The sequence below is a fragment of the Rhinatrema bivittatum genome, chromosome 6 (assembly GCF_901001135.1).
Source record: "Rhinatrema bivittatum chromosome 6, aRhiBiv1.1, whole genome shotgun sequence".
NCBI lineage: Eukaryota > Metazoa > Chordata > Amphibia > Gymnophiona > Rhinatrematidae > Rhinatrema > Rhinatrema bivittatum.
The window spans coordinates 207,443,441-207,466,190 of record NC_042620.1 but is presented as its reverse complement, the minus strand read 5'-3'; the positions used below and the strand labels follow the sequence as shown (position 1 = coordinate 207,466,190).

Here is a 22,750-nt window from a genome sequence, read left to right as displayed (position 1 = left end):
CTGAACCTGGCTGTAGGCCAGCAGGGGTGGAGGCATCCAGGCTGGCTATGGCTGTCAGGGATGCATCCGGGTAAATAGCACCTCTCTAATGCTGTGCATCTCCACCTTAAAACCCTCAGTGTATTTTTTTGTCAAGTTTGCTGCATATGTCCCTTTTATTTTCTTCAGTATTCATTGTTTTTTCATTTTTTCCTGCAAGTTCTCCTTTTTTTAAAAAAAAATTGTTTTCATTTTCCCTTTGTATTCAGAAAATTTCTACGAAAGTTCAAGACTGAGTAAGACCCGCCTTCAAATTATGTAAAAGAGCTGATTTTTAAGATCAAGTTCCAACCTACAACAACTTTTGTTTATGTTGACTGGCCAGGACCAAAATATGGCAAATTGTGCTACTTGTGGCAGAATGTCCCCCAAAGCTCTCTCTTACAGAGAGCTTAAGTTGAAATATCACCTCTTCTCTCTCCCCTCAGGATGTGCCTGAAGAACCCCATCATAATCATTGACCCCGGAAGAGTGGTCCTTGCAGCCACTTATGTTGTACCTGCTGGGAAGACGGTTGTGGCTAGAAATCAAAGGAAGAAACTGTTGTGAAGTGGGCACACGATTCCTGCCTGGCCGGCCATCCTGAACAGAGTCGCACTTTGGCTATGTTACAGCGGTATTATTGGTGGCCAACAATGAAAAACGATGTACAAGCTTATGTGGGTTCCTGCACTGTCTGCTCCAAGCAAAAGCCGCCAGCCGGACGTCCTTGGGGGTCTGCTACAACCCTTGCCAGCGCCGGATGAACCCTGGACACATATAGCAACTGATTTTGTGGTAGACTTACCCCTCTCCAATGGGAACAATACAATTTGGGTCACCGTTGATCGCTTCTCCAAGATGGCACATTTTGTAGCTTTACCTGGATTACCTTCTGCTGTGGAGTTTAGCGAGACTCTTCATCAAACATATCTTCCACCTTCAAGGAATGCCTAAGCATATTCTGTCCGAGTACAATTCACTGCCAAATTCTGGAGAGCCTTATGTCAAAAATTTGACATCTCCTTGGACTTTACCTCTGCTTACCACCCTCAGTCTAATGGTCAGACTGAAAGAATGAACAGAATGCTTAAACAGTTTCTACTGTCCTACATTAACTCAAGACAGAGTGATTGGGCAGAACTGCTGCCTTGGGCAGAATTTACTATCAATTCGCATCCTGCTACATCTACGGGGTCTTCTCCCTTCCAACTCGTCTATGGACGACAACCGCTTCCTCCTCTGCCAATTCCCTTATCAGTGGCGTCTCCTGCTGCACAGGCTACTGCAGCAGAGTTATCTCAGCTTTGGAAGCAAATGAAGGATCTGCTCCTCAAAGCAGGACAGAAAGCAAAAAAGATCGACAATGCTTACCATTGAGAGACACCCTCAGTTTCAGCTTGGAGACAAAGTCTGGCTGAGAGTACAAGTTCCTCTGTCTTAACTACCTTCTGCCACGCTTTGCACCTCGCTATGTAGGACCTTTTGCAATCCTTCGGCGCTTGGGAAATCTGACGTACAGTTTGAAACTACCTCCATCTATGAGAATACACAACACGTTTCATGTCTCTCTGTTAAAACCCTTGATGCTCTCGGAGTTCTCCAAGAAGACCTCAGAACCCACTAATCTGGACAAGGAGGACAACATGAATATGCCGTTTAGCTGACATCTTGGATGTCCATAAGAGAAGCAAGACGTGGGATTACCTCATCTCCTGGGAGGGCTATGGGCCAGAGGAAAATTTCATCTCGCACACCCTCGAAAACCCCAGACCACCAGGAAGAGTCCTGGAGGGGGCGCTTTGAAGGGGGCTACTGTTGCGTCTGTCGGTCGCAGCCGGCTGCGACTGCTCTGCCTCACCTCTCTTCTACCTTTTCCTCCTCCCTGGGAAGGATGGCTGCCTCCGGTGCTGATTGCCAAAACCCTCGGCATCTCTGAGGCCTCCTAGGCACGTGCACGCCACCTACGCTTATGAATACGTCATGGCGGGAACATCGGGGGCGTCCCCACCACATGATGTCAGTACCTCCGGGTATTTAAACCTCTGCTTCCGCTCCAATACAACGAGTTAGCAAGGATGGTTTTGCTACTCTGTCCGCTTCTAAGCTGCTTGCTTGGATTCCTCACTACCCTCCAGGGTATCTCGCTCCTACAGAAGCTCTGGGTACCTGCTCCTCTGGGGCCTCTCGCTTCTATCTGCCCTTCGGGGTTCAATTACCTAACCTAAGGACACCCACTCCTCGGGGGTCCTATCTTTTCTCTCCTCAGCGTCTGCTTACTGAGTCTAGCCAATCGTTGTGGTTCCCCACGGGGCCCCTCCCCGTGGGAGGAGTCATCGCCACTTCGACCAAGAGTCCACAATATGCCACAAACCCAACAATCCTATACCAGAACAACAGTCTCTTCCCTTTCTTGATTTTCATGTGTTGCTTCTAGTTCCCTCTTCCTTCTGGAGCTTTTGTCATATTCCGAACATGGAATGGTCTCTAATCTGCATGTTTTCTGTTCTACCTCTATTTCTTTTTTCTGACCAAGGCTTTTTGTGGACAAAACACCTCAGCACAAGGAACGAATAGAGTGAAGAATCAGGCTAGCACAGCGTAGGGGTAGAAACAAAACGAAGAACCATACAACAGGAAGAAAGGGAGGAGAAACTTACATTTTTGGTATTTTTTTTCCAATTTTGTTTTCCTAGCGTGTAGCTAGATGGACTCAGAACAAGTGGGTATAGTGTGCTCGTGCTAGCAGTTGGAGACGGATCTGACGTCAGCACGGGTACATATACTCCCACAGAAGTGAAGCAACTCAGTAATTTCCATCTCCAAAACAGTTTGGAGAGCCTGCACGCTCGCTGAGCGTGTTTTCCAATGCTACTTTCTACTTTCCTACTTTTTTACTTCTACTTTCAAATTTCTCAGACGACGAGCCCCGCACTCCTGTGGTGATACCCTCGGGTCCCTCCCCCAGTCGAGTTTCCCGAGGTGATTTCCGTGGTCCCCTCGGAGGTTTAGGCCTCGGTCCGGTGGCCGAATCGCAGCAGGGATCTAGCCCCCGAGTGAGAAGGGCTCGGGCCTGTCTGAGAGGCGCCTCAGTCCCGGCGTGGACTTAGCCCCGAGCGAGACGAGTTCGGTGGCTTAGAGGCAGCAGGTGCAATTCCTCGAGCGTGGCGGTTGAAGGTATTTTTCCCTCTCCCCCCGCAGCCGGAGACTGCCCGGGTTACAGCCGGGAGGAAGCGCCGAGGATCAGGTAGGCATACATCTCTTACTTTTGGGTCTCCGAGGTACGAGGATCGGCGGCGTTGCCTGCATGCGGCACGCCGTGGAGGTCGCCATTTTGTCTGCCTGGTTCAGGTATTGAGCGCCCATAGATAGGCGCACACGAAAGGCGCACAACGCAGCATATATATTGCTAAGCGTATGTTATTCAGCGCATATTGCATATTGATGAACGCATATTGCTGAGCGCATATTATTGAGCGCATGCTGTTTATTATTTAGCGCATATTGCTGAACGCACATTATTGAGCGCATACTGTTTATTATTTAGCGTATATGGCTGAACGCATAATATTGAGCTCATGTTGTCTATTATTTAGCGTCTATTGCTGAACGCATAATATTAAGCGCATATGTTTATTATTTAGCGTCTATTGCTGAACGCATAATATTGAGCGCATATTGTTTATTATTTAGCGTCTATTGCTGAACGCATAATATTGAGCACATATTGTTTATTATTTAGCATATATTGCTGAGCGCATATTATTGAGCGCATATCGTTCTTGGGCGCATATTATTCTTGAGCGCATATTGCTGAGCAGCATAAGCGCCGGCGCCATGGAACACTTAAATGCCCCGGCGTCTCTAGAGGCGGCACCTCCTGATTCCGGCGTGAAAGCTCTGGGCCTGTGCTCAGCTTGCCAGCTTAGAGCTACGCAAGAGCGAGGAGCCAGACTCCCCTTTGTGCCCAATGTGAGGAGGCCGTGGGAGCCTCAGGCCAGGACCAGTCTCAACCGAGGTTTACCGACATGTTCCCCAGGGGCCACCCCGGATCTAGCGGGCCGTCTTGAACAGCCAGGAATCCCGGGGGACCTGGTACCCCCGACGGCTGGAGGACCGCTTCATTTCCTGGGTGGACTTATTTAAGGGGATCCACGCCTTTGTACAGATGCAGTCGGCTTCCCGTCCTGGACCTGCTGCTGCTCCGGCTGACTCCGGCCCCTCGGGACCTTCTCGCACTTATCGTGAGCACCAGCATCCGGGCAGTCCGGCTCATGTGGACCCTGATGTCTCGGAGGACGAGTCCGAACCCCCCGAGGAGGGGGAACTTCCCCTCGGGATAGAGCCATATCGAACTATGAGGCGGTTCTTTTCCCAAGGAAGATCTCTCCGACCTGGGTCCATCAGTGCCCTGACGGAGTTGGCTATTCCAGGCTCCAGCACCATTGAGGCATTCTACGGCAGAACCCCCTGCTGGAAGGTCTTCGTCCCACAGCCCGCCATTTCCCCTTCCTGCAAGCAGCCGCAACAGCTGATAGATTTGGAGTGGAATGCCGCCGGAGGCCTTGTTCAAAGGGGGTCGGGCCCTGTCCGGCATGTAACCCCCTGGACCGACAATCAAGGATATGCTGGCGTGCCCTAAGGTGGACGCCTTGATTAGCGCTGTGGTCAAGCGCACTACCATTCCAGTGGAGGGGGGGGCGGCCCTCAAGGAGGCTCATGACCGACACCTGGACGCCATCCTGAAACAAACCTTTGAGGTGGCAGCTTCTGTCTCTGTGAATCGCAACCTGCTGCACAGTGGTGACGCGTTCCTGTTTGTCACAGATCCGGAACAATGCTCCGGCAGCGGACATGGAGTCAGCCTCTCGTTCCTTACGGATGCTGCATCCGACCTAGTCCGTACGACAGCTAATGGGGTCTCATCCTCAGTAGCAGCCAGGAGGCAGCTCTGGATTCGGAATTGGTCAGCCGATGCTCCTTCTAAGACACGTCTCACTAGAATGCCGTTCAAGGGTTCTCTCCTGTTCGGCAGCGACTCTAGAGAAAACTGGCCAGTACACGGGGCGCCTCTCCCAGTACCTCGACTGCTGGAAGACAAGTCCAAGAGGAACCAGCGCACCTTTCCGAGGCCCTCCAGAGGTAGAAGCTCCCAACGCTTCACTCCTATAGGAGTCGCTACCAGGCACCACCTCCTCAGGCCAGTAACCAGTCCTTTCGGACCAAACAGCGCAAGAGGGAGCCGGCCCGGGTTCAGGTCCCGGCCGTGCCTCACAATGAGAATCAGCCGATCCATCCGGGGGGACGGAGCCATAGGGGGCAGGTTTAACCCCTCTTCTACCCCAGATGGGTCGAGATTACGTCGGACCAGTGGGTCCTCGTCATCATCCGAGAGGGCTATTATCTGGACTTCCATCCACACCCCTCCGGACAGGTTTGTGGAGTCTCCGTGTCCAAGCCACAAGAAGGCGGCATTAGAAGTGACCCTGGCGAGGCTCCTGTCCTTGAAAGCCATAATCCAAGTACCTGCATGGGAAATGGATTCTGGGCACTATTCCATTTATTTCATGGTAACTCAAGAAAGAGGGCACTTTCCGGCTCGTATTGGACCTTAAGTCAGTCAATCAATACTTAAGGGTCCCGAGGTTTCGCATGGAAACTCTGCGCTCAGTCAAGACCGCAGTACAGCCACGGGAGTTCCTCACGGCCTTAGACTTGTCAGAAGCCTACCTGCATATCCCGATCCATCAGGATCATCAGCGTTACCTCTGCTTCAAGGTTCTGGGATGGACACTTCCAATTCCGGGCTTTGCCCTTCGGATTAGCCACGGCGCCGCGGACCTTCACCAAGGTGGATCGTAGTGGTAGCAGCGGCGCTCAGACGGAAGGAATCCTTGTCCATCCCTACCTAGACGATTGGCTTGATCAGGGCGAAATCCCGAGAGGAGAGCCATCGGGCAACCAACAGAGTGATCGCCCTTCTGGAAAGCCTGGGATGGGTAGTCAACCTGAGCAAAGAGTTGCCTACAGCCTTCCCAATCCCTGGAATACCTGGGGAGTCCAGTTCGACACCCAGGCAGACAAAGACAGTCTCACCCACCAAGAGAAGATTAAAACTCCAGACTTGTCTACGGTCCTTGATGGGAGCCAGCCGGCCCATAGCTTGGGATTATCTGCAGGTTCTCGGTCTCATGGCATCCACCTTGGAAGTGGTACCCTGGGCGCGGGCCCATATGAGACCACTACAACGCTCCCTTGTCTCTCGATGGAGCCCACGCTTCCGGAATTATACTCCGTGCATCTACCTCTACCAGCCAGAGTGTGGACCCAGCTACGGTGGTGGTTGCAGTCTGACCACATGAGCAAGGGGTCGAAGATGTCCTCCCCCACATGGACTCTGCTCACCACAGATGCCAGCCTGAGCGGATGGGGAGCACACTGCAAAGAGCTCACCGCCCAGGGGCGGTGGAGCGGAACATCAGCCGCCTAGAGGCACGGGCAGTCCGGTTAGCCTGCCTGCAATTTGCTCCCAGACTGCGGAAACAGAGCAGTCAGAGTGATATCCGACAACGCCACCACGGTGGCATACATCACCCGACAGGGCGGAACCAGAAGCCAACAGGTATCCCTAGAGATAGCCCCGCTGATGGCTTGGGGCAGAGGCGAATCTCCAGGACATCTCCGCCGTCCACATTGCCGGAAGGGACAACACCACGGCAGACTTCCTCAGCCGGGAAAGCCTAAATCCGGGAGAATTGGCAGCTGTCCCCCACAGCCTTCCAGATGATCGTGGATCAGTGGGGGGACTCCGGACATGGACCTACTAGCGGACAGGTCCAATGCTCAAGTACCCAGATACTTCAGCCGCAAGCGAGATCCGTTCTCTCACGGGATCGACGCCCTGGTTCAGCCATGGCCTCCAGGGGCCCTGCTATACGCCTTTCCTCCGTGGCCCCTGCTGGGCGCCCTTATACACAAGATTCAGAGGCACAGGGGCCTAGTTCTTCTAGTGGCACCAGACTGGCCAAGAAGACCCTGGTACACGGACATGAGAAGACTACTGACAGGAGAGCCTCTTCCCCTGCCTCCGCTCAGGGACCTGCTGCGTCAAGGTCCCATCCTCCACGAGGATCCAGCTCAATTCTCTCTTACGGTCTGGCCATTGAGAGGGCTAGACTGAAGAAAAGAGGTTACTCGGAGCCGGTGATAGATACACTCCTCCAAGCGTGCAAGTTTTCCACATCCCTCACCTACATAAGGATCTGGAGAGTATTTGAAGCCTGGTGCGACACTCACGGCACCAATCCACATGCGACTACTATCCCTATTGTTCTGGATTTCCTGCAGGATGGGCTTCAGAAGGGTCTCTCCCTAAGCTCCATCAAGGTTCAGGTGGCTGCGCTGTCTTGCTACGGTCCCCAGGAGGGATGGCAAGACCATTGCCACGCACCCAGATGTTTTCTCGCTTCCTGAAAGGAGTCAAGCACATTCGTCCGCCACTGAAGTGGGCCAGTGCCCCTGTGGAACCTCAACCTTGTTTTGGATTTCCTCGCGGGATCCACCTTCAGACCCCTTCGGGGCCTGTCTCTCCGTTCGCTACTTTGAAGATGGTGTTCTGCTGGCAGTGTGTTCAGCACGCCGCATCTCAGAGCTACAAGCGCTGTCCCCTGCCGTGATCCCTTTTTCAGAATCACTCCTGAGGCTTATTCCATCTTCGCACGGTTCCCTCCTTTCTACTAAAGTAGTCTCACAATTTCACCCCTCAACCAAACCATATCCTTGCCTACCAAGGCGGGTTTGAAGAAATCAGAGAAGGGCGTTTGCTACGCCATCTCGACATCGGCAGATTACTGCCCAGATACCTGAAATGACAGAAGCAGTACGAAAGACGGACAATCTGTTCGTCCTTCACAGCGGGAAGAAACAAGGAGCAGCAGCCTCATGGCCCACCATCGCCCACTGGATCAAAGAAGTTATCAGAGCGGCCTACGTAGAGGCCAGGAAGTCACCGCCTCTGCAGGTCAAGGCTCATTCTACCAGAGCGCAGGCGGCCTCTTGGGCAGAATCTAGGATGCTGTCGCCCGCGGAGATATGTAAGGCGGCGACATGTCCTCCCCTCCATACCTTTTCCAGATTTTACCGTCTGGATGTCCAGGCCAGGGAGGACACAGCATTTGCGAGGGCAGTCCTACAGCGGTTCTCAGGCAGCCTCCAACCCAGTTCGGAGTAGCTTTTGTACATCCCACTTGTTCTGAGTTCATCTGGCTACACGCTAGGAAATGTTGAGATTACTTACCTGATAATCTCCTTTTCCTTAGTGTAGACAGATGGACTCAGCATCCCGCCCGGCTGCCGGTATACGGGGGTATTCACCGATTCAAGGTAAGCCATGTCATTTTCCTACATAAGAGCGTCCACTCTACCAGGTGTCGACGCCTTCCGGTTGGGAACGCTGGCGGTCTCCAGCTACTATCAATCGGTCAGGGGAATCCTGTTTCACTAATTCATCGATCGGTCAGTACACATATATCCATAACAGCTTTTGCAAGGAAAGATTACTGAGTTGCTTCACTTCCTGTGGGGGTTATATGTACCCGTGCTGACGTCAGATCCGTCTCCAACTGCTAGCACGAGCACACTATACCCATTTGTTCTGAGTCCATCTGTCTACACTAAGGAAAAGGAGATTATCAGGTAAGTAATCTCAACATTTGGAGACAGAACACCCTAGTCTAACCAACAAACAGGGTTGTCAGAACTAGCCTTGGATTAAAATGAAGAACAATATAACAGGTGGAGAAAAAGGATAAACTTGTATTTCCAAAATAACTTTTTTTTTTCCGGGAAAAAAACAAACACCCCAGTAGGACCAAGAAAACAAAGAAACACTGAAACTTCTAAATTCTCATGCTCAATCATAATAACCATGGACAGGAAGGTGGAATTGTAGCAGCAAAGATCCTGTGGTGGTATTTGAGGCCTAGCAGGTGGAAAGAATGTGTGCATAGTAGTCATACTTCTATGGTGATGTTTGGTGCATGCAGGCAAAAAGAGTGTGTGCTCTTAGACTTCTGTGGTGATATTTTGGGGCTAACAGACGGAAGAAGTGTGTGCAGAGTTATCAGGACACTGTTTGTGGTATTTGAGGCCGAGCATGCAGAAGGAATGTGTGCATAAAAATCAGGCCACAGTGGTGGTGTTCGATGCATGGCAGGCAAAGGAGTGTGTGTTGTTAGGCTCCTGGGGAGGTTTTTGGAGCATGACAGGCCAAAGGAGTGTGTGCAGAGAGGTCAGGCCCCTGTGTGGTATAGGGGTCTAGCAGACAGGAGGAGTATGCACAGATAGGTCAGGCTCCTGTGTTGGTATTTGGGGCCTAGCAGGCAAAAGAAGTGTGCGCAGAGTAGTCAGGCCTCTCTGGTAGTATCTGGGGCCTATCAGGCATAAGGAGTATGTGCATATCAGTCAGGCCCCTGTTGTGGTGTTTGGGGCATAGCAGGAAGAATGAGTGTGTATTGTCAGGCCCTTGTAATGGTATTTGGGGCCTAGCAGGCAAAAGGAGTGTATGCAAAGTAGTCAGACCTACTCCTGGGGGAATTCTGCGCTACTGCAGAATGCAGAATTTGTTCAGCTTTCCTCCCTCACCTCGCAGATTTCTTCCCTCGTCGCAGTTCCCCGCAGATTTCCTCCCTGCCGCACAGATTTCCTCCCTGCTGCCCTTCCTCGCACCGTTGCCTCGCGATTTCCTCCTGCCCCAGAAAAGGAAAAAAATCCCAGAAGAATGCAGCGCACGGACAGCGGCCAATCCGGGACAGCGAAGTCAGGTGGCGCACGGAGAGAGAGAGGGGGCATTGTAGCACGGCACGGCGGCTTGAGGTTAGCAAACTGTACCGTGCTTAAAACTAAAAACAATTGCAAATAGAGAGAAAGGGGAGGGGGGAATGGAAGAAGAGAAAGAGGGGACGGAGAAGAGGGAAACGAAGGAGAAGAGGGAGAGAGAGAAGAGGGACACAGGGGGGAGGGGATATGGTAGAAAGAAAGGGGCAAGGAGAAGAGGTGGAGGATGGACAAGAGGGAGGAAGAAGAAGGCAGAGAGAGAGAAGAAGAGAGGGGAACAGAGGGGAGGAGAAGGGGGAAAGAGATAAGAGAGAAAGAAGGGGGGGAGGGGAAAGGGCGAAGGGAGGAGAACAGAGTGCAAGGTGGGGCAAGAGAAAGAGAGAAAAGAAGGGGGAGTGAAGAGGAATGGAAAGATGGGCTAAAGAAAAGGGCCTTGCACTGAGACTGTTTGAGCCCTTGTGGTTTGTTATTAGCCAGTGGGTAGGTGTCTTACTCTGGGAGTCGTGTCTGGGCTTGTGTGTGTGGGGGAGGGGGAGGTGTAATGTGTGTGTGAGAGAACGTGTATGTGAGGGGGAGACAGAACATGTGTGTGACAGATGGCATGTGAGAGAAACCATATGTCTGATATCATGTAAGAGAGACAATGAGCATGTTGGGGATTCATCCCAAGTCTCCCATATGGCAGTGCATGATGCAACCATTAGAGAAGCCACTTCCACGCCACGGAGGTGGAGGTGCAGTTGCATCAGAGCCCATGCAGTGAAGAGGCCCTGGTATGGATTCTCAGGTGGAGAGGTTAGCAACAACTACAGCAGTCCCCTGCCAGCTTGGCTCATCTGCCAGCAGTGTCAAGTTGCCAGGGTCTGGATTGCACTGAAATGCAGAAGAATTTGCAAAAAATATTGTGTTATTTTGAAAAATAAATGTGCAGATTTAGAAAATGTGTGCGCAGAATTTTTAAATTTTTTGCGCAGAATCCCCCCAGGAGTAGTCAGGCCCCTGTGGTAGTGTTTGGGGCATGGTAGACAAAAGGAGTGTGTATTTTCAGACCCCTGTAGTGGTGTTATGGACTTAACAGACACAAGGCATGTGCGCAGAGTGGTCAGGACTCTGGGGTGGTGTATGGGACATGGCAGATAAAAAGTGTGTGTGCAGAGCAATCAGGCCCTGTGGTGGTGATTGGGACCTAGCAGGCAAAAGGTGTGTGTGCATAATAATCAGGCATGGTAGGCAAAAAGGAATATGTGATGTTAGGCCCCTCTGGTTGTATTTTGGGGCTAGTAGGCAGAAGGATATGCACAGAGCAGTCAGGCCCCTCTGGTGTTTGAAGTATGGAAGGTGGAGTATGTGCTTGTCAGGCCCCTATGGTGGTATTTGGGACCTAGCCAAGCCCAGTGCTACCAAGTGTGCAAATCATGTGATTGCACAGTATAATTCTTACATTATTACCTAAGTAATGCTGGAAGCGACTGGGATCGCATAGAGCAATCCTGGCAGCAGGAGGGGATAGATGTTCAAAGTAATGAGAGGATTGGAGGGTGTCTGCATGGGAAGGGAGTGTATGGCTGTTTGGAAGAAGCAAGAAGGGTGAAGTAGTGATTTTTTAGCAGGGAGTGATTGGGGTGGAGGCCCGGACCAGCGGCACTGTTTTTAACTTTAGCTTGTTCTTTATATTGGAGCATATTTTTTTGAGTCAGCGGGGGAGAGGGAGGTTAGAGATATGATGGTAGGGGGGTGGGCATCAGGCCAGGAGGCCTGTGACTGAGGTTTTTGGGGTTTTTTTTGCTATGATGCGCTACTTATACGTATAATCTGGTAAGTATAGTAATGACGGCAGAAAAAGACCAAAATGGTCCATCTAGTCTGCCCAGCAAGCTTCCCAAGGTAGTAACTGCTGTTCCATGCAGGTTACCCCCATGTTTCTGTTAAGGGTAGTAACTCAGCTACCTCCTCGCCCTTCTCGATATCTCAGCAGCCTTTGACACCATCAGCCACCACACCTCCTGACCCGTTTAGAAAACATTGGCATCACAGGTCTAGCACTCGCCTGGTTCAAATCCTTCCTATCAAACAGGAAGTTCTCCGTTAAAATTGGCAACACCACATCCACCCCCCATGCCTTGCATCAAGGAGTCCCACAAGGTTCATCACTTTCATCCACCCTCTTTAATGTCTACATCACCCCACTCTGCCAACTTCTCACCGATCTTAAACTAAAATTCTATCTCTATGCTGATGATGTCCAGATCATCATCCCCATCCACAACTCCATCTCTGACGCCTTAAAGCACTGGGAAAGCTGCCTCGCGGCCATCAACTCCCTGCTCACCAACCTCCATCGTGCTCTCAGTACAAATAAAACTGAACTCCTGGTTATCTCCTCCCAGGCCCCCCCCCCCCCAACCCCCTAACTATTGATCCGAAACTCAACCCTCCCACAGCACAACCACCTGTAAGGGACCTAGGAGTTCTCCTTGATCATCAACTAAACATGAAAACCTACGTAAACTCCATTCTCAAAACAGGCTTTTCAAACTTAATGTACTCAAAAGCTCAGACCACCACTATACAAACCAAGACTTTCGTACAGTGATCCAAGCCACCATACTTCCCAAACTGGACTACTGTAATGCACTCTTCCTAGGGCTCCCCTACTCTACAATAACACCTCTACAAATGCTACAAAAACACCACAGCAAAACACCCGTAACGTGAACGTATCACCCCTATCCTTAGAGACCTTCATTGGCTCCCCATCCCCTCCCGCATTCACTACAAGACATGGACCATAGTACACAGATCTATTCATGCCCACAATTCCAAATGGTTAGACATTCCTTTTAACGCTCCCCACTCCACCCGACCCACCAGAACTGCAAAACAAAGGCACCCTACTTGTACCCTCACTGAAAATAGCCCATCTTTCTGCCACATGCGGCCGTGCCTTCTCAATTGCAGGACCTGCCCTCTGGAACTCCCTGCCGCCCAACCTGCGTCTTGAACCATGCCACAATTAAATTTAAAAAGTATCTAAAAACCTGGTTATTTACACGAACTTATCCAGAATAGATCTAAAAGAGCATATCCAGAATAGTTTTCCCCTCCTTTCAGCCCTAAAGCCCCTCACAATGTGATTATTACGTGCCTTATGTTAAGGTTTTCTAGTTGTGTTGTTTTTTAATCTATATTTCCATACTGCATCTTGTTATCCCCCTCCCAGTTGTCAACTCCCTGTTAATATGTATTTTCCAAGCTTAAATGTTCGAATGGAAACCGGTATGATGTCCCCCACTAATACCGGTATATAAAAGTCTTTAAATAAATAAATAACTGCCACTCCATTCCAGTTAAGCTTTTTATTTATTCTCATCCTCTAGCCTATAGGGATCTACAGTGTTTATCCCATGCCCCTTTGAAATCCTTCACAGTTTTAGTCTTCACCACTTCCTTCCAGAGGCATCCACCACCCTCTCAGTGAAGAAATATTTCCTGACATTGGTTCTAAGTCTTGCTCCCTGGAGTTTCAAATCGTGAACCCTAGTTCTACTAAATTGTTTCCAATGGAAAAGGTTTGTTGACAACCATGGATCATTAAAACCATTCAAGTATCTGAAGGTCTGTATCATATCACCCCTGCTCCTCCTCTCCTCCAGGGTATACATATTCAGGTTCTTCAACCTCTCCTCATAAGTCATTCGATGGAGACCACCCACTATTTTGGTCACCCTTCTCTGGACTGCCTCCATCCTGTCTCTGACTCCTTTGAGATACAGTCTCCAGAACTGAACACAGTATTCCAGTTGAGGCTCCACCAAGGACCTGTACAAGGGGTTATCACTTCCCTTTTCTTACTAGATATTCCTCTCTAAGTAGTGAGTTGTCCAGCCACAGGCCAGATAAATTTAGGCCTGTTTCTGAGCAGGTCTAAAGTTATTTGGCTAACTTAGCTGGATATTCAACTAAGTTAGTCGGATAACAGAATCCCTCCCCAAAATGTCCCCAGAAAGCCCTTTTTATAGCCTGGTAAATTATTGCCGGATAAAACTCATCCGGCTGTAATTTACCTGGATAACTGGCTGAAATTGCCACAATAACCATTTACATGGATAACTTTTCAGTTATCCAACTAAAAGTCTTTTGAATATCTACCTCTAAATGTTTCTAGTGTTAGAGCTCAACCAGAAGCACCAACTTTTCCAGGCAGTGTCCAAGAAGAAATGCATTGTCCTGTATCCTCTCCTTGCACATGCTGAGTACCCAAGATCAACATCACTTGATCTACAAAGTAGCATTAGGATAAATTGGAAAAATGCTTCACTCTAATATACTGACATTCTGGTCTCCTTGCCAACACATCCTGACAAGGCTATAAGATCACACAGGAGTCAGAAACAAGGGCTGGTTACTAAGGAGGCTTCCACATGACCTCCCATAGAATCCTTTGGCTTCATTAACTTTAATGAGCCATAGAAGTCTTTGAGAGCTAAAAGAATGAAACGTTTAGGAAATGTATCATTCGTGGAAAGTATCCCATTTGTTTCGCAGACCCCATCAATGAAATTTCCTCTGCCATTTGTATGCCCAGACTTTCAATCTCTCAAGGTCCTCCTACAATTTATCACAATCTGCCTTTGATGTAACTACTCTGAATAATTTTGTGTCATCTGCAAATTTGTTCACCTTACTCGTCATATCCCTTTCAAGATCATTTACAAATATATTGAAAAGCACCATTCCAAGTACAGATCCCTGAAGCATTCCACTGTTTACCTGACCATTTAATCCTGCTCTCTGTTTCCTGTTTTCAACCAGTTTGCAATCCACAAAGGACATCGCCTCCCATCCCATGACTTTTTAGTTTTCTTAGAAGCCTCTCATAAGGGATTTTGTCAAACACCTTCTAAAAATCCAAATACACTACATCAACCGGTTTACATTTATCCACATATTTATTAATCCCTTCAAAAAAGTGTAGATTTGTGAGGCAAGAATTCCCTTGGATAAATCCATGCTGGCATATAATGTGCGCGCCTATGGGAAGGCCGGGGCATGGCAACTTGGGATGCTGGATCCAGGGGCATTCCTGCCACACTGAGGCCGGACCATATCTGGGCTGAGAGGTAGAGACAAGGTAGCATGGGAGACTGACTCCAGTGGATTCCACCCACCCTGAGACTGACTGGCATTGGGGTTAAGTGCCATGGCTCGCAAGTCTTAGCCGCAGGCTGTGAATCTTAGAAGTAAGCTAAGAAAAGTTGACATGCCATAGTAGGGTTATATAGCAGACAATTCTTTAATTTGTTCATGTACCTAAAGCAGCTTTTTAGTACATCAAAATTCCTCTTTGTGATAGCCCAGGTTTGCCTCTGGGCCTCATTGTAGCATCGTTCTACTGCATTCTCAGGGGGTTCATAAGCCAAATTTTAAAGGGATAACCTCTATCACCAATGGGAAGAAAGCAGAGAAGAAGAGTTTTAGAGAGGTGAAGGTGGAATGTACTGTTTTTGTGTCTTGGTGAAGCAGTAGATCTCCTTGTGCAGAGCTACAAAACCTGTTTGAAACCGAATGAACAGAGAGAGACTAGTGGGTTTCTGAGCTGCATACATAACTAGAAACCATTCCTCACTAATCTGGCCATGCTCAAAGTGGTCATGAATGCCTGACTGTGACAAAATATAGGCACCGTAGCAGGAGCCATAAAACCTAGCTATGACTAGTTATAAGATCTGTGGCATTGCCGACCATCTGCGTATTGATTGAATGAAAGCCTTTGCAGTTTCTGAATCTGGTCTTGCTCCCAGCAGGTGGCCTGATTGGTAATTGTGTGTGTAGTCAATTGTATCCAAAACTGATGGAAAATGAGCAATGTGTTAAAATTTTGTCATGGTTTGTTATTGGTGCTATTAGCAGGAAAAGTCATACATTGATTTGTTCTAAGTAAAGCACTCAAAAACTGTGAAATACAGAGTGAGGAGGCTGACTGGCTTATTCCTGCCCTCAAACCGCCCTGTTTTTACAGCACATAGGTATGCACTGGATCATTGCAAGTATGCACGTATTCCCGCCTTTCTGAAATGTCACCTACCACAAACAAAGGCTACTTACAAGAGTATATGCCAAATTTATGTGCACAAACCTTGTGTAAATCTTTGAAATTACCCCCTAGGTGCATAAAATATATAAGTGCATGAACTACCACAACAAACAAAAAGAAATGCAAAGCTCTATCATTCTATAGAAACCAAAAGATGAGGGAAAAGGCAGTACACTTCTTTATCAGTTTTCAAAACAATCCATTTACTTGCTGAGCTTCTATCACTCTTATTTCTTGTAGGGGAAACCATGGGTTTTTTTGGTTTTTTTAATGAAACTGTGAAATTTTTAGGTTCACAATATGCGACACTAGAATGACTGAAACTGTAGAGTGGCAATGGAGATATGCAAATAGAAGGGACAGAGATATTGAGATTAGTCATCTTGTTGACTCAGCTTCTTTTGAGCTACTGCTGTCTCTTTCTATCTCCAGTATATATATATTTTGCTAATGAAGTCATTCTGAACAAATGCCAGACCCCTTAAAACTCCCATTTTATCAGTCCTAGCAATGTTTCTTAAAGTGATGCTTTCATCACTGTGCACATTACACCCTCTTGTTTCTCTGGAGGAAATATTCACTTATGGGAATTTGAACGGGAACTCGCATTTTTTAGAAACTTGTCCTCTCATTTATCTCCCTGTTCCCTAGGTATGACTGGAAAAGAAGTCCTTCTGAGATCCACAGATACAAACATGAGGGCTGAGTTTTTTTGAAAAATCTGATTCCTTTAGCATTTAATGCAGTATATGTTTTGTGACTTTGGGTAATCTCCTTCTGAAATATAAATGACTGAGCTCTTTAGGAATGCTGTGAATTGTGAATGATTTAAAGCTTGTATATATTTTATTGCAGGAGCCTTCAATAGAATTGGATGGAAATGAGAAGCATGGTAAGTGTGTATTTTTTATTTCAGAAGGGGGTGTGTTATACATCTGGTTAACTAGGACAACAATGAAGTCATAATGTTGGGGAGGGAGTATTGTGGAAGGAAGAAAGGAGTGGCGATTATTTTATATTTTCCACTTTATGATCCCCTCCATGTTTTGGCCCTAATCTGGAACAAACTCTGCAATACACAGAAACACATGAATGAGGATGGATGAAGCTCAGAATGAAAGTCTGAAGCACCATAGAATGGTCATTCACAGGTCTCTGTCTTCCACTAGACTTGTGTTTAATTTACTAGCGATTTTTTTCCATTCTTTGTCTAGGAGGAAAAAGTTAGTGAATCAGGTCCTTAATATTTCCTGTCTGGCCATGTACCATGTTATAATTTATGATGTTTGGAAAATCATAACTCAGATCCTATAAGCATGGCTCCATACAAATGTCATCCTTAAGTACTTTAATGGCTAGCATGTCAATGGAACATGGAACTAGCTACAGTGAGTCATACTAGCTCTCATAATTCTATCACATATTGACAAAAAGGTTTCTTGGACATTCCACTTATGATAGCCTAGACCCAATGTTCCAGAGGTCAGGGCAAAGGTATTAAGACACCTTAGGCAAACTTCAATTTTGTAAGCCCCCCACCAACACCACCACCACTACCACACACGCGCACACACACACACACTTACAAACCTGCCTTTCAGCAGCAGCTCTGGGACAGGTTTCCCCTCTCTCGCCCTACTCACCATCTACCATTCATTCTTCTCTCACCCATTACAAAGTCCTGCATCTCCTTCCCTTTGCCCCCTATCCACAATGCCCAGCATCTTTTCCATCTGTCCCCAGGGTTAGATATGTGTCCTCCACAAAAAGGCAAACCTTTTGCTCTAACTCCTTTGCAGTATTGCTCACAAAGATATTGAACAGAACTAGCCACAGGACCAATTCCTGAAGTTCTCCACTAATCATCTTTTTTTCTTCAGATCGAGTTCCATTTATCACTACCCTCTGTTATCCAAATCACGACCAATTTCTAATCCAGTGCACCACCTTGGGACCCACCCCCAGGCTGTTCTGTTTATTAATGAGCCTCAAATATAGTACATTATGAAAAGCCTTGCTGAAATCCAAGTAAACCACATCCAGGTTGTGTCCTTGATTGAATTCTTTAGTCACCCAATTGAAGAAATCATTGAGATTAGTTTGACATGATGTGCCTCTGGCAAAACCATGCTGCCTTGGATCCTGCAATCTACTAGATTGTATATAGTCCACTATCCTGTCCTTCACTGGTCTCCATCAATTTTCTCACTACTGAGGTAAGGCTAAGCAAACTGTAATTTCAAACCTCTCCTCTGTTCCAAGTTTTATGAAGAGGAAGCACATCTGCCATTCTCCAGTCCCGTGGAGCCACAGCCATTTCCAAAGACCTATTGACAAAGGCCTTCAGCTAACCACACAATACCTCCCTTTGGGGTGAATTTTGAAAGCATTGCTCTTGTTAAAAAAAAATCTGAGCCACGAGTGAGCAATGTGTATTTTAAAAGCTGCAAATTATGCATGTATATGCGTGTGCTCAAGCCAAAAAAAAAAGGGTAGAAAAGGGGCAGGACATAGGTATTCAAGGAAAGGGCCAATAGTAAAGCATGTAACACCATATTTTAAAACCAGCTGCCGCAGCGCATGGCAGGCTGTTAGCCTCATATGTTTACTTCTGTTCCTGATGAAGTGTAAGTCTTTATAAACCTCTGTTTAGGCCTAAATCAACTGGGTAAGGAATCTGGGACAATTTGGGGGAGTGCAGACAAACCAGAGGGGTCTGGATGACCTTGAGACAGACTGGGCAAACTGGTGGACTAATGGGTAAAACTGGGAATGTCTTTCATGCGAGCATGTTTTAAAATCCGCTTCCCTGTGCTTGTTGAAGTTGACAAAGTCGTAAGGAAGATATGCTTAAAATTAGGAGCCCATTTACACGCAGTAGGCATATATTAAATCATATGTGTGTAAATGTGTGCATGATTTAAAAGTCCAGCGTATATTCACTCGTGCGCCAATATGCATGTTTTAAAGTTACTGTCTTAGTATCATAGGGTACATTCCATTCAGCCCTATGCCTTTTTCCTCTTTCATTTTTGCAAATTGCACAAACACTCGCTTGTGCAAATGGTATTATATCTATACTACTCCATTAATTACCCTTTGCAACTGTCAGTAGTCCTTCTTCAGTGAAAACTAAACAAAAATATTTATTTAGTATGTCTGCTTTTTCTTCATCCCTCTAACACATTGTTCCTCTTCTCCTGCCCATCTTACCATACCATCTCTGGCCTTCCTTCCATTCCTGAAGAAAGTCTTGTTGCCTTGTTTTACTTCTTTTTCTATCTTTTCTTCCTCATCCCACATTTTTCAGTTTTATCAAATATTTTTTCCTGTGTTCTTTTCTGGTACAATTCTGGTCGCTGCATCTCAAAAAAGATATAGTTGCGATGGAGAAGGTACAGAGAAGGGCAACCAAAATGATAAAGGGGATGGAACAGCTCCCCTATGAGGAAAGGCTGAAGAGGTTAGGGCTGTTCAGCTTGGAGAAGAGACGGCTGAGGGGGGATATGATAGAGGTCTTTAAGATCATGAGAGGTCTTGAACGAGTAGATGTGACTCGGTTATTTACACTTTCGAATAATAGAAGGACTAGGGGGCATTCCATGAAGGTAGCAAGTAGTACATTTAAGACTAATTGTAGAAAATTCTTTTTCACTCAACGCACAATAAAGCTCTGGAATTTGTTGTCAGGGGATGTAGTTAGTGCAATTAGTGTAGCTGGGTTCAAAAAAGGTTTGGATAAGTTCTTGGAGGAGAAGTCCATTAACTGCTATTAATCAAGATGACTTAGGGAATAGCCACTGCTATTAATTGCATCAGTAGCATGGGATCTTCTTAGTGTTTGGGTAATTGCCAGGTTCTTGTGGCCTGGTTTGGCATCTGTTGGAAACAGGATGCTGGGCTTGATGGACCCTTGGTCTGACCCAGCATGGCAAGTTCTTATGTTCTTCTTTTTGTGATTCTTTATAGTTTTCAAATGTTATCTTTTTTCCTTACTTTTTCAGCCACTTCTTTTGAAAACAATACTGGTTTACTCTCCTGATTCAAAGGCAATAAAAATATAAAGGGGTTGAAAAAGCTCCCTTATGGTGAAAGATTAAACAAATTAGGGCTCTTTAGCTTGGAAGAGAAACAACTGAGAGGGAACATGATTGGGATTTATAAAATCATAGGTGGAATAGAAAACAGTTATTTACCCTTTCAAATAACACTAGGATTAGGGGACACTCCATGAAATTAGCAACCATCAGATTTAAAGCAAATGGTAGGAAGTATTTTTTCACTCAGCATACTATAAAGCTATGGAATCTGATGCCAGAAATATGCAGTCAAGGCAACTAACACAGTGGGGTTCAAAAAAGGATTGGACAGATTCCTAAAGTAAAAGTCCATAAATAGTTGTTAGCCAGGAAGACTTTGGAAAGTCAGCACTTATCCCTGGGAGTGAGAAAGAAGAAATAGATCAGCTTTTGGGGATCTGCTGGGTACTCGGTACCTGGACTGACTACTGTTGGAGACAGGATTCTAGGCTCAATGGACTTTGGACTGACCTAGCATGGCACTTCTTGTGTTCTTATGTTTTTATGTCGTCCATGCTATTGCTCATTTTAGTTTAACCTACTATTCTTCCACTTCACCTACCTCCTCCCACTCTTCTAATGTCTTATTAAGGAATTTCTCTATTGTACCCTATGAAGCATAAGAAATGTCATACTTGGGGGTCCAAGATGGCGCACTAGTGTTCTGGCAGTGAGCATCTCTTTTACCTTCGGTGGTTTTTTTCCTTCTGGATGCCGCATTCTGCCCGAAAACGGAGGGCAAGAGAGTGAGTTGGCTCATCTGCTTTCCCTTCAGCCCCTCCAACTGGCCCGGCCCGATGGACGCTCACGTCCAAAGGGGAGCTTTAGCTCTGGGAGTCAGCTTGCTGGAGGAGAGTCAGAGGGAAGCCGAGCCTGACCTCCCTGAGCTATTGGCATCTCTGTCCCCAGAGGAATGGACTGCCCCTGCTAACCCAGTCCTAGCAACAAGACCGGGAGCTAACTAAGGATGTGGGCGGCGACCGATTGAGTCATGAGCCTGGGGGATTGCAGGAGGACGCCTCAGCGTCGCAGAGGATCTTCGAGGAAGCAGGGGAAGTTGCTGGTAGTGCTGCCTTGCAACAGGTTCGAGGAGGTCGGACTGAGATTCCAAAATTTCACCCTGTGGAGCTGGTAAGACCAGTTACGTTCAGCCTGGAGGTTATTTGGGAAGCAATTCAAACTTTGAATACAAATATTATTGCTCAAATAAATCCTCTCTTTGAGAGTGTTAAAAATTTGGACTATCGATTGAATAATGTGGAGAAAGAGTCTAGGGAGAACAAGAAACTTTTGGAATAATTTAAAATAAGATCTGAAAGCTCTTTAGCTTTACAATAAGCATTGAAAAAGGAAAACTGGGTTCTTCAATTTAAATTAGAAAATATGGAAAACCAAATAAGGGGAAGAATTCTTCGGTGTATTAATTTTCCTAAATTACTGTATGTTCTTCCTAAACACATGTGGAAAAGGTATTTAATAGAAATACTTAAGGTTTCTGAACAGACTCTTCCCTTAATTTCAAGTGTATATTACATCCCACCTTTCAAGAAAAGTTCATCCTGATAAGGATGAGATGCAAGTTCTCTCTCCAATAGAAACATCCAAACTGGATATTACAACAATATTAGAAACTTCTGAAGAAAATGTGGTTACACCAGCCATATTAATTGTTTCTTTTCTACTTGAGTCGGACAAAGAATGGGTTATTAAGAAATATTTAAAATATCATATGGAGCCCTTTCTAAAAAAATAGAGTTCAAATGTTTCCTGATTTGGCCAGGTCTACGCAGACGAGAAGGTGTCAATTTCTTTTAATGAAACCTAGGGTCCTGGAACTGGGAGCTTTTTTTCTTGCTCAAATTCCCATGCAAATGTGTGGTTAAAATGTCAGGAGCTTCATATATTTTCTATCAGCCCTTTCAATTGTCAACTTTTCTATCTAATAAACTAGGAATGCAGCCTTGTTCCTCACCTGTTTTAACATGCTGAGCACATACATTAGCAACTAGTCCTCTTATAAGTTATGAGCTTCCCCATGAACTAGTCTTTTCCTGGTAGTAAGAATTGTGGGGCGGATTTTAAGAGCCCTGCTCGCGTAAATCCGCCTGGATTTACGCGAGCAGGGCCTTGCGCGCCGGTGCACCTATTTTACATAGGCCTGCTGGCGCGCGCAGAGCCCCGGGACTCGCGTAAGTCCTGGGGTTTTTTCGAGGGGGGGCGTGTCGGGGGCGGGGCCGATCGGCACGGCGTTTTCGGGGCGGGACGCGGCGTTTCGGGAGCGGGCCCGGGGGCGTGGTTTCGGCCTGGGGCGGTCCGGGGGCGTGGCTGCGCCCTCCGGAACCGCCCCCGGGTCGCGTCTTGGCGTGCTAGCGGCCCGCTGGCACGCGGGGATTTACTTCTCCCTCCGGCAAGGCTGCCGAAATCGGCAGCCTTGCGTGCGCCGATCCAGGATTTTAGCAGATACGTGCGGCTACGCGCGTATCTACTAAAATCCAGCGTACTTTTGTTTGCGCCTGATGCGCCTACAAAAGTACGTGAAGGCTTTTTTAAAACTGCCCCTGAATTTGTTATACCATGGAGGATTGTTATTGGTCCCCCATATTTATGGACTTAAGAAGCATGTAACAATTAATATTTAGGATTTAATTTTTTTTATTTCCTAACTTTTGTGATTTTCTTGGTTATGCATTGTTATGCATTGTTTTTCAAGATATTCTTGTGAAAA

At 47.1% G+C, this 22,750-nt stretch overlaps 1 protein-coding gene across 3 annotated transcripts in view; it reads left to right on the top strand.

Annotated features, from left to right (window-relative positions):
- Positions 1 to 22,750, top strand: part of TRAF3IP1 (TRAF3 interacting protein 1) — a 364,461-nt gene that overhangs the window by 285,695 nt on the left and 56,016 nt on the right. For all 3 annotated transcript variants that reach the window (XM_029606494.1, XM_029606493.1, XM_029606495.1), the window contains one exon: positions 16,802 to 16,838. In XM_029606494.1, coding sequence (XP_029462354.1) covers positions 16,802 to 16,838 — 37 coding nt within the window. The remainder of the gene's footprint in view (positions 1 to 16,801; positions 16,839 to 22,750) is intronic.